Consider the following 12383-nt stretch of genomic DNA (forward strand, 5'->3'; position numbering starts at 1 on the left):
TGAGTTTATCCAGTGCAGAAAAATGGAAGTCCGTGCAGTCACAGAAAGCAATGCTACACCCATAAAAATGCATGCAAATGTGGCTTACTACATGTGCATTTTCAGTGTATTTGTTTTAGCGGTTTGATGTAAAAAGACCCTCGATGTACAGCTTGTCTGTCCCAACAAACTATGGAACGTACCATTTATTTGCAAGATGTCAAAGGAATGTGGATGCAAAATTGGGCTCATGTTTATTAGAAATCTTTATTTAAAATAAATGCCAAATCACAATAAGAAATATATACATTTCAAAGTTTTATACAAAGATGGAACAACTTTACAGTGGTTTTTTTATTTTTGTAGGTAAATGTTAACTCCATCATAAGTCAAAAAGCCGACATGCCTAGAACAGAAATAAAATATTTTAAAGTGCAGCAAATATGAATTGTTTTCAGTAACATATGTTATAGAACCTAAATTGGTGAGGCCAGAAAACATGGCCCCAAATGCAATTTGAAGTCAAACAGCCAAGAGAGGTGAGCTTTATTCCTTTTGAAATGGCTATTGGGCAGAACTGGGGCAGTTGGAGATTAAAGTGTATGTAAACCCTCACTTGGTAAAACAAACCATTCAGTTTAAAATAGAAATGAAGGCAAAACATTTCTGTATACAGTAATACCTCAGTTTATGAATTTAATTCGCTCTTCAGGACTTTTCGTATAGCGAAAAATTTGTAAACCGAAACGCCATTTCCCATAGGAACACATTGAAAACCAATTAATCTGTAACTGAGGTCAGAAAAAAGTAAACGCTAAAATACCACATGAGTTATTTTTATCAAGTCTTGCGGTATTTTAGTAGTGACAACCATGTGTTAATGTTTCAGCTGTCAGTGGGGTTCCCCACTGACAGCTGAATGTAAAAGAATAGCCGGCAATTAAAAAAAATTTAAACAACCGGTGTGGGGTCCCACCTCACATCCATAGTAAGCCCTTTAGGTCCGGTATGGATTTTGATGGGATCTCCCACTCCAAAATTTAAAAAAAAAAAAAAAAAAAGCGTGTGGGTCCCCCCCCAAATCCATACCAGACCCTTAGCTGAGCAGGCAGGTCAGGTAAGGGGGGGAAACGAGCAAGCGCCCCCCCCCTGAACCACATACGGGCCACATGCCCGTGTGAAAAAAGACAGGATATGGTCTTTGACAAGTCCTTTATTAAAAGAAAAAGCAAATAATGTCCCCCGCAGTAAATCCAATGTCAATCACGATGCCCACTGCCAACCCGAAAGAAGAAGAAAAAAAAAAGTTCCAGCCCTCTGCCCCTGAGCTGGCTTGACCATTCTTAAATATGTAAGGGGTGGGGCCAACCAAAGACATCACTTGAGTGACCCCGCCCCATGTGACATCATTGATATTAATTTCCTCTGCAGCTGAGCCTTTAAACTAGACCTTTATCATATTAAGAATGCACTCTAAAGGCAGTGTCTACTGCCCTCTGAAAAGTGATATGTGGTGGATGGCTTTTCAGAGGGTGGTAAAGCAGTAACTACCAGGCATTCGGGAGGCGATCCTGCAAGCAAGAGCCCATGAGTTTGGGGCTTGTACCCATTAACCTTAATGCCACATAGCAAACTCTGCAAGCTGAATTAAAATTGCCACAGCATTTGTACAATGCCAACGACAGAATTTAAGAAGGCTCACCTGCCTATTTTGCCACACCAAACATGAAAATAGTAAAAGTAAATTCTGATCACCCCACAGAACTTGTCACATGACTAGTCACACATCTCATATCTTGGAGGCTTCTGCTGACATCACAGGTTGCAGGAGATCTTTCACTACATGGAGACCTGCGTCACTCAAGCTGAGCACGGCTGTGTCAGGAAACAATCTACTGCCGCACACCAGTATGGTGCCCTGTATGTTCCAAAGAGGAGATGCAAACTGACCACGGATCTAGCGTCTAAGCTTGGTGTGGTCACAAACGGGCGGACTGCCAACTCATGGGGCTCCTATGTCCTCGCCCACACTCAAACCACACCCAAAAAAGCCTATGAAAGGTACCAGGGACATCTCATGGGGCCCACTACTGACCCCGGGCACTCAAGCAGTGCCCGGGCCCACTACTGACCCCGGGCACTCAAGCAGTGCCCATGTTCCCCAATGGTCAGTCCGCTCCTGGTCAGAAACATGCATGAAAGGTTTCTTTATCAAGCAGACAGGCTGCCATTTTAATATAAACTTTAAGACCTGGTCCACATATATGCAGTGCAGAAAAGGCAGCGAATCCTGAGCATTTTTGGTACTGCACTGAAACCACACTCCATGCATATGATCTGCCACGGGTGTCAATGTTAAATGAATGACACTCCAAAACAGGTCACAAACCACAGTGCGCTTGCAAGAATCGGATCACATGGGTGTAAACACCTATGCGATCTGATTCTGGTGAAGAAGAAAAAAAATGTCTGCACTTGTGATTTGAGCATGACTGCAGTGGGATTCCTGCCCAAATAACGTGACTTCCAGCACTGCTGTAATGTGAACCCAGGCTAAGGGAAACCTGTTATGAAGAAAACTGCACTGATTTCCTGGCTGTCATATTGATCCTCCTAGTTCAATATTTTAAATGAATGACCTTGAACAAATTTGCTGATAAGAACCTCCATACCAAGTCAGTGACTTCAAGTATTGAAGGCAGTGGGCATCACAACAGGCGGGTAAGCAAGTGGTTTTTACAAGTTGGTTAGTAATGGCAGCCCTTGTATTCCTCTCATGACAAGTTACTTTAACTACATAAGGGGAAAAATGGATATTCTGGCATTGCTTTCTTTAACATCCACATATCACAAACAGCTAATACACTATAATCACAGAGTAAAAGAACACGGCCCCTTACATTACTGATCATCCTGCTCCTGTCTGAGATACACAGAGCAGTCAGACACCTTCTTTAGCTGATCGGCTGTTACTCTTTCTGAACACATGGGACAGATGCTTTCTGATTCCAGCAGTCTGAAAGAAATAAGGAATTATGAAGGGCGTAAATAATCTCTTAGCAGCACATTTTCTCATAGCAATGCTAGTGATTACACCATCACACCAAAATGTCATGTACCAAAATAAATGCATGAATACTTTCAACATCTATATGAAATATACAAAATCATCAGCACCCAAATGTCCCTTCCCAAAAGTAATAGTCTATTTCTAAAGCTGCTTCACGTTATTGTTTCCAGTTTGCGCTTCAGCTTTGCCCTATTTCACTTATAGATCAATATGAAAATGGCAGAGTAAAGAAATGGTGCAAAAGAAAAAACACACTAAAAGTGTTACTAAACCTTGGACCCCGCATTCACTATATCTGGCCTCCCACAGTACACAGAACTGCAATTATTTTAGTAAATATAAAGTGCTAAATACCTTTTCTCATCAGCAGTATATAGCAGTCTCGTGACTTCTATCAGTGTCTGGCTGAATACTGGTTAAAGCTTGTAGGTGGAGTTCTCATTCTCCTCTGACTGTCCTATGAGGCAGCATGACCCCTGACCCTCTGGACAGTGCTGATTGGCCCTGTGCTGATTACATGCCCCCCCCCCCCCCAAAAAAAAACCTCTAGCAATACACACCATACTGAGCATGTGCAAAGTATCTCCTAGGGCTCTGCCCTATCAGTAGATGGATTGGGGACTATAGAAGAAGGGGAGGATCAGAGAGACAAGATCAAACATCCTTTTTACACAGTTCAGAGTAGTAACCCCTTAGGTTCCGCAGTGAGTATAACAAGCATGCTTTACTGCATATACAGACTGATTTTACTGTTGTGGGTTTAGTAACACTTTAACCGCTTGACCTCCAGAGGATTTACCCCCCTTAATGACCAGGCCTCTTTTTGCTACTCGGCGCTGCACTAATTCAACTGATAATTGCGCGGTCATGCAATGCTGCACCCAAACGAAAATTACGTCCTTTTTTTTTACACAAACAGAGCTTTCTTTCGGTGGTATTTGATCACCTGTGCGCTTTTTATTTTTCACGCTATAAACAAAAAAAGGCCAAAAATTTTGAAGAAAAACAATATTTTTTAATTTCAGCTATACAAAATATACAGTAAACTCAAAGTCAGTTATAAATTTAAGCCAAAATGTATTCTGCTCCATGTTTTTGGTAAAAAAAATCCCAATAAGTGTATATTGATTGCTTTGTGTGAAAGTTATAGCGTCTACAAACTATGGTATAGATACTGCAATTTACGCCATTTTTTTTGCTATACAGCGCTGCACTAGTTTAACGGACAATTGCGCGGTCATGCAATATGGTACATAAATTAAATTTACATCCTTTTTTTTCCCACAAATTGAGCTTTCTTTCTGTGGTATTTGATCGTCTGTGCGGTTTTTATTTTTTGCGCTATAAAAAAAAAGGCTGACAATTTTGAGTAAAAAAAAACAATATTTTGGACTTTTTGCTATAAAACATGTCCAGTAAAAAAAAAATGCAAAAATCAAATTTAGTCATAAATTTCTGCCAAAATGCGGCGATCAGTGACTTATGGCAGCGACCAGCGACTTATGGCGGGACTGTGGCGGACATTCTGACATTGGGGGGTACTGACTTGGGATCACTGACATCCCCAAAAACACTAATACAGTGATCAGTGCAAAAAAAAAAAAAAACACTGACACTGTACTAATGGCAATGGGGAGGAAGGGGTTAACTTTATTTTGCAGGGAAGGGTTATAGGAGTGAGGGGAGTGTTTTACTAGGGGGCGGGGGGGTGTACTGGACGGGACAAGGCTGATCGAGAAAGAGAAACTGTTCTTTCTCGATCAGCTCATCCTCGAGCTGACAGGGAAGTGACATAGACAGCACAGCTACTGCAGCTGTGCTGTCTGTCACTGTTTGTCGCCGATTGCCGGGAAACAGCCGCTAAGGAGCAGCTGTGACCCGGCGACTCAAATCTGCGGCGGTGATCGGCGGGACAGATAGGGCGGCGGCGCGCCCCCTATTTGTTTACAAAACACACGTTTTAAAATGTGGTTTTGCCTGCGAGTGCCGCCCTGCCGCCGTATATGTACAGTGACTGGGCAGCAAGTGGTTAATTTAGATTCCCACCTAATTCCCTTAACACCTTTTTAGTGCACCATCAGTGGTGAGTGCTCCTTACCACCACATTGGAGTATCTTTTTTTTTTTCTTCAAAAGATGGGGATTGGTAGGGCTTTTGGAATAAACACCTGATTCTAGAAGGATAAATATGGGGCCAATTCTTGTCAGATCTTGGATAAGGTACATCAGTTCGCTTTACTTAGTCCTGATTCCAGAGCCAGTTTATAAACCAGCAAAGCTGGTGAACTCCAACAGATGTGATCTATCGGTTTAGGGTCTACTGTATGCATTTACCATGGGTCAACCATTGTTTTATATGGTGCTATTTTACAGATGTGTGATGTGCTGACGTGTTATAGGGCACATTGTTGACTTTTATATAACTGTCACAGTTGCTTGTGCTCTCAACCAAATTGTCATTGGCTGCTGTTAAAACTGATCACATGTGCAGCACAATGGCAACTGCAGATAAGAGGCTTAGATGGCAGCTTCCTTGGCTGTAAAGGATAGGAGCGTTTAGTCCCCCTTTGTCAACTTAAAAGTGTTTTTGCAGCATCTGACATTAGCCAAAGCTCACAGGTTACTGCCCCCCGGACACACACAGCTTACATTTTAAACTCTGAACAAAGGGCTGGAAATTCACAATAGGGGCAGATACACCAGTCATCTTTCACCATGTGTCGGCCCTAAAAAAAAACAAAAACAAAATGTGAATTTAAATGCAGTAGCTGAAGTTTTACTGGCAAATATGTATAACAAATTCTGTACACTGAGACTTATTACATGTACTTAGATAGCGCCGTCAATTTACGCAGCACTTTACATATATATTGTACATTCACATCAGTCCCTAACCCTCCAGGGGCGTACAATCTAAGGTCCCTAACTTACATTCATATATGCACATACTAGGGTCAATCTAGACAGGAGCCAATTAACCTGTCTTTGAAGTGTGGGAGGAAACTGGAGTACCCGAAGGAAACCCACGCAAGCACAGGGAGAACATACAAACTCCAGGTAGGTGGTGCCATGGCTGAGATGCAAACCAACCTAATGCTGCCAGGCGGAAAGGCTAACCACTTATCCACAGCAGCTGAACCTCTAGTGTAGCGGTTCTCAACCTGGGGGTCGCGACCCCTTTGGGGGTCGAATGACACTTTCCCAGGGGTCACCTAAGACCATCGGAAAACACATATTTCCGATGGCCTTAGGAACCGAGACACCGCTCCTCTATCCGTCTCCAGGTGTGGGCGGGATGACATGCCGTCCCTGTCATCTGGACACACCCCCGGGATCAATCCTCGTCGGTGATTGGCCGCCGGAACTGTAGCTCAGGAGAGGCACACAGGCGGCCAATCACCGGCGAGGAGGTGGAGCTTGGAAAGGAGGAGCCGAGCGGCACCGCGAAGATCGAGCGAGTGAAGAGGAGGAGAGCGGCCGGAGAAGGAAGACATCTGACCGGTAAGTGTCTGTACCATGGGAGAGGGAGGGAGGGAGCGAGCCCAGGCTGGAGCAGGGGTCAGCAAGGTAAGTATCATTGGTGTCAGTGGGAGGAATAGTGCCCAATCATTGGTGTCACTAATACCAATGATGGGGCACTATTCCTCCCCCCACTGACACCAACGATGGGGCACTATTCCTCCCCCCACGGACACCAACAATGGGGCACTATTCCTCCCCCCACGGACACCAACGATGGGGCACTATTCCTCCCCCCACGGACACCAACGATGGGGCACTATTCCTCCCCCCACGGACACCAACGATGGGACACTATTCCTCCCCCCACTGACACCAACGATGGGACACTATTCCTCCCCCCACTGACACCAACGATGGGACACTATTCCTCCCCCCACTGACACCAACGATGGGGCACTATTCCTCCCCCCACTGACACCAACGATGGGGCACTATTCCTACCACTGACACCAATGATGGGGCACTATTCCTCCCACTGACACCAACGATGGGGCACTATTCCTCCCCCCACTGACACCAACGATGGGACACTATTCCTCCCACTGACACCAACGATGGGGCACTATTCCTACCACTGACACCAATGATGGGGCACTATTCCTCCACTGACACCTATGATGGGGCACTATTCCTCCCACTGACACCAATGATGGTGCACTATTCCTCCCCCCACTGACACCAACGATGGGGCACTATTCCTCCCCCCACGGACACCAACGATGGGGCACTATTCCTCCCCCCACTGACACCAACGATGGGACACTATTCCTCCCACTGACACCAACGATGGGGCACTATACTTCCCACTGACACCAACGATGGGGCACTATTCCTCCCACTGACACCAATGATGGGGCACTATTCCTCCACTGACACCAATGATGGGGCACTATTCCTACCACTGATACCAATGATGGGGCACTATTCCTCCCACTGATACCAATGATGGGGCACTATTCCTCCCACTGACACCAATGTTGGGGCACTATTGCTCCCCCTGATACCAATGATGGGGCACTATTCCTCCCACTGACACCAACGATGGGGCACTATACTTCCCACTGACACCAACGATGGGGCACTATTCCTCCCACTGACACCAACGATGGGGGCACTATTCCTCCCACTGATACCAACGATGGGGCACTATTCCTCCCACTGACACCAACGATGGGGCACTATTCCTCCCACTGACACCAACGATGGGGCACTATTCCTCCCACTGACACCAACGATGGGGCACTATTCCTCCCACTGACACCAACGATGGGGCACTATTCCTCCACTGACACCAATGATGGGGCACTATTCCTACCACTGATACCAATGATGGGGCACTATTCCTCCCATTGACATCAGTGATGGGACACTATTCCTCCCACTGACACCAATGATGTGGCACTACTCCTCCCACTGCAAAATTACAGTTATGAAGTAGCAACGAAAATAATGTTATGGTTGGGGGTCACCACAACATGAGGAACTGTATTAAGGGGTCGCGGCATTAGAAAGGTTGAGAACCACTGCTCTAGTGTTAATAACTCCATACAACTAGGTTATGTGAAATCTGTTACAAGAATTGCTTGGCTGTCATGTAAGATCTTTGTTTTCAGAGTCAGAATTGGAACAATTATGCAGGGGAGGAGTTCTGACTTCACTCTGAGTCACTAAGCTAGAATAAGTACAGTGAATGTTGTCAAACACTGAAACCATAGAGGCAAGCCTGGTAACTAGCTGGGAGGCTGTCAGAATGTTTGATACTGACAATTTGCAGTTACAAAGCAGGTATCTACTAAAATATATGTGAACATGCTATTAAAGTGCAATTACGGATCTTAAATCTGATCTACTCAGTGACGGGAGTAAATATCCACAGATCCCCTGAAACCGCCCTTTTCCAAACATTCCCTGATGTAGTTCCCAAGAGGTCAACGAAACGAATCGCATGTTTTTGGAAGCAAGAATTACTATTGCCAAGTATTGGAAGAAGCTGATGGTCCCCCTTGACTATGTGACGAGTAAACGTAACTGGATTATGGTCAATGACAGGCTCACCTGTATCCTTAATAACTACCCAGAGCTTTGATAAAACATACTCATGGGTCCCTTAAGGTTTACCCCAAAATATAATCAACAAAGTCTGCTGACTAAAATATCACATTAGTGTGACTTTAGTGTAGAGACCTGTATTGGAATAGTACATTTCACAGTGAACACGTGTTTTACTTTGGGAAAAATGTTTAGCTTAGTATTAAGGTAGGATTAGGTCTGATTATGCCACAAATTAGAACAGCAACTTTTTCACAGGCTTGTTATTAAAAACTTGGATGCTTGTGCAGTAAACACAAATGTTATGTAGATCAACCAACATCATTGTTCAAAGGCAATATTTTTAATATGTCTATGTGTGTGCGTGTGTGTGTGTGTATGTATATATATATATATATATATATATATATATATACACACACACATACATATATACACATACATACACACACATACTTTCCGTTTCTTCATGTAGGGTCTTGATTTCGTCAGTGGACACCAAATCCAGAACCCCCAAGCAGCTGATCACTTCTATAGCTATGTATTGCTGGTTGCAATTGGCCCTTTATCACCAATCTACTGCTGTAGGGAAAGGTTGGACAGAGCTGCAACACCTTTGCCCTGAGCCTCCAGTGACAGGGGAGTGCCATCACAATGCTCTCTCAATGTGGTAACATTGTGTTTGCAATCACCTCCACAGCACACTCCCTATTGAGCAATCTGTAGAAGTATCCGAAGCTCAGGAGATGATCTTTCATCGTTTAGTGCTGGATTCCAGCTGTCACTGACAGTCAGTGGTTCCAGTGCTTTGGGTACCAAGCTGAGTCTGATTGCTATTTTAAAATGGCGCCTGGGACAAACAGTTGCTGTCCCTGGCCTGTTTTGAAACAACACCTAGGAATCAAGTGGTTATCAGGTTCCAGTGATTTTAGTATTCTTTAAAACTCAGTCTTTTTCCAGACTAGTATTTGGATTATCTGCAATTTGTGCAGTGATGTCCTTAATCCCCAGAGGACTTTAATCTACATTCCTTATTTGATAGTCTGTTTGGTACCCAATTATGTGATCATCAGAGCAGACAATCGGAGTAGACAAGCTGTGTATGTGTTTTGCAAACACAATCACATTTTGTTTTTTTAACCATTCTCTGTTTTGTCAGCCTATAATATAAAACAAGTCCAAGGTACCTAATAAATCAGTGCACCAAATATAGGCCAGTTCAGTAAACACATTAGGTAGCTTAGTCACAGAGTAATTATGTTGACCGACATGTAGTAACACTGCTACATTTGGTGTTCAGTGACTTCTGGCCTTGAAAGGGGTAAAGATAATAATACTTTATTTGACATTGTAAGGCCCCATGAAGTTAGTTGTACTCACAGTGACTAGACAGTATGGTAGGTTATTCTTGCAGCCAGGGCAGAGAAGGTCACACTCTGGGAGTTTGAACTCACAAAATGGACAGGCAGTGCTCTCTTCTTCCACCTCAGAGGTGTCTGGACGCCTAACAGATAAACAAGTCACTAGTAAATATAAATGTTACAAATAAAACCACATACACAGCGTATCACCATATTACCTGACCATCGCTTCAATCTTTTTCTTGTATTTGACGTCTATTTTGTTGCGATACTCTGGTCGCATCAACATTGCAGCAAAACTGAAGGCAGAGTTCTTCAGACCAGCTCTATGACATTCAATCACTGTAGATGTCAAGATCGGGACTATGTCTACAAGGACAAAGAATGCGTTATCTCCACACAGCAGGAAATCAGAAGCCCCTGATTATTCTTGTTCTAAGGTTAACATAATATTGTCTAAATATAAAAGGCATGTGTATTATTATTTAAATCCAGGAGACCTTTGTGTATTTCTTCCAGACTAGTGCAGCAATCAAGCATGACACAACTGCACTGTCTCTGTCCAGAAGGTTCCTGTAATAAAGACCAGTTACAACTGCTCTCTCTCCTTGTGCAGAGTGACTGGTCTTGTATCCACCAGCCTGTAGTGGATGGGCCTGCTGGATCCCACCCATAGCTCTGCTCTTTGCACAGAAAATGTGCAGTGTGGTGGTGATGTCATCACTACATATACAAGGTAATCTCTCGGTATGTTAATGCATTTGGTATATACAAAGTGGATTTAATATCCTTTGTGGCTATTAGGAAATATATTTCAAATGAAGGGCTGTAATGGAGCTTCAAAGCACAACACTGTACAACAGCAAAAGTTTGCGGCTGAAAGCTGCATGGAGTCCAGAGCTTTTCAAAGCTTCAAGAAGTCCACACTTCACGCTACTCTGTCTGGACAAAGGAAATAAAGTTCAATGAACAGAAGAAAATACATACAATACAAACAGCTACCCCAATATCACAAAATTGCTCTCTTGGTACTTACGGGAAGGAAATTTACTAATGTTGTTAGCTACACGTATCAACATCCGGGCTCCTTTCATGTGGTCTCGACGTTTAACATGGATCTAAAATATATTTAAAAAGTACATTGTAATTAGGCTACATAATACAGTATTTATTTGTGTTACAACAGCTGGAGCCAAGACAGTCTGTCACCACATAGGGTCCACAAAGGTATTGGAAACCCTTGTCCCTGATATGAAATATTGAAAAAATGTAGGTAGAAAGATAAGGAAAATACGTGTAATCCAAAAGGGACTGTGTGGTGCAGCTAGGTGGAGATGTGCCAAGAGTAAAGTGGACCCCTTAGGAGCCACAGAAAACAGAACAGAAAAAAGCTATGATGTAACCGTTACATTGCTGGCTACTGAAAATAGGTATGTTAATTGTAAAGTCCTTGAGATTTCACATTTTAAAATGACGAGACTTTCAAAGAGGAATTTCAGTTTAATTTTTTTAAAAGTTAGCAGCTACAAATACTGTAGCTGCTGACTTTTAAAAATCAGGTACTCACCAGTGCCTGGGGTCTAGTGCTGTCTTCCTGCAGCCGGTTCTTCTTACCACTGCGGGTTGTCGTCCCCGCCATCTTGGATACAGGAGCCAGCTATGGCTCTCTGAGGAAGCACATCAAACTCCCCCCCTCCCACTGCACATGTGCGACCTTGCGCAGTGCTTTGTGTATGGGCTTAGGCGATGACTGTAGAAGTGGGAGAGGGGACTTGCTCTCCCCCCCCGAAAAAAAAACTATGACTCGGTAACCGGCTGAGGAGAGGGAGCAAATCAGCAGGACTTCACTTCTTGAGTGAAGTCCACTTTAAGGGCCACCAATTAATTTAAGTTTATGGCCAAAGTAATTATTTTTAAAAATCGCAGATATGATCTGTTTTTAATGCCCACAGACACTAATCAGTTTCAAATATTCCCCAAAAATAGCAATCTAGAAGTCTGAACTTGGTTGAGGGCAATGCAGATAAATTTAAAGGGGTTCTAAAGGCCGAAGGTTCTTTACCTTCGTGCATTCTATGCATGAAATTGAAAAACCTACAGTGTAAGAGTAGCAGCTCTCCCGGGTCTCTTCCAGCATATTGGCTTCTGCTGCTGTCAATCACAGCCAGTGAGGAGAGAGTGGGGGGCAGGGCCGAGTCACACTCTTGTGTGTTTAATAGACTCTGGAGCCAGCAAGCTAGAGTGCCCCAATACCAAGCGGCATGCTCTGGGGGAATTCAGCATTGTGGAAGGAGCCAGGAGCGTTGGCAGGGGACTGGAGAAGAGGAGGATCAGGGCTGCTTTGTGCAAAACAAGAGCACAGAGCAGGTAAGTATGACATGTTTGTTATTTTTAGAACAAAAA

At 43.8% G+C, this 12383-nt stretch overlaps 1 protein-coding gene across 3 annotated transcripts in view; it reads right to left on the reverse strand.

The window, feature by feature from the left end:
* Positions 1-227: 227 nt before the first annotated feature.
* WDR19 (WD repeat domain 19) overlaps positions 228-12383 on the reverse strand; it is a 96225-nt gene continuing 84069 nt past the window's right edge. For all 3 annotated transcript variants that reach the window (XM_089654042.1, XM_089654041.1, XM_089654043.1), the window contains 6 exons: positions 11017-11098; positions 10199-10349; positions 10000-10123; positions 5698-5774; positions 2880-2995; positions 228-385 (listed from right to left, as the gene is read on the reverse strand). In XM_089654042.1, coding sequence (XP_089510168.1) covers positions 2881-2995; positions 5698-5774; positions 10000-10123; positions 10199-10349; positions 11017-11098 — 549 coding nt within the window. In that variant the 3' untranslated portion in view covers positions 228-385; position 2880. The remainder of the gene's footprint in view (positions 386-2879; positions 2996-5697; positions 5775-9999; positions 10124-10198; positions 10350-11016; positions 11099-12383) is intronic.

Source organism: Staurois parvus, unplaced genomic scaffold (assembly GCF_062004578.1).
Source record: "Staurois parvus isolate SC_StPar_1 unplaced genomic scaffold, SC_StPar_1.0 ptg000734l, whole genome shotgun sequence".
Taxonomy (NCBI): domain Eukaryota; kingdom Metazoa; phylum Chordata; class Amphibia; order Anura; family Ranidae; genus Staurois; species Staurois parvus.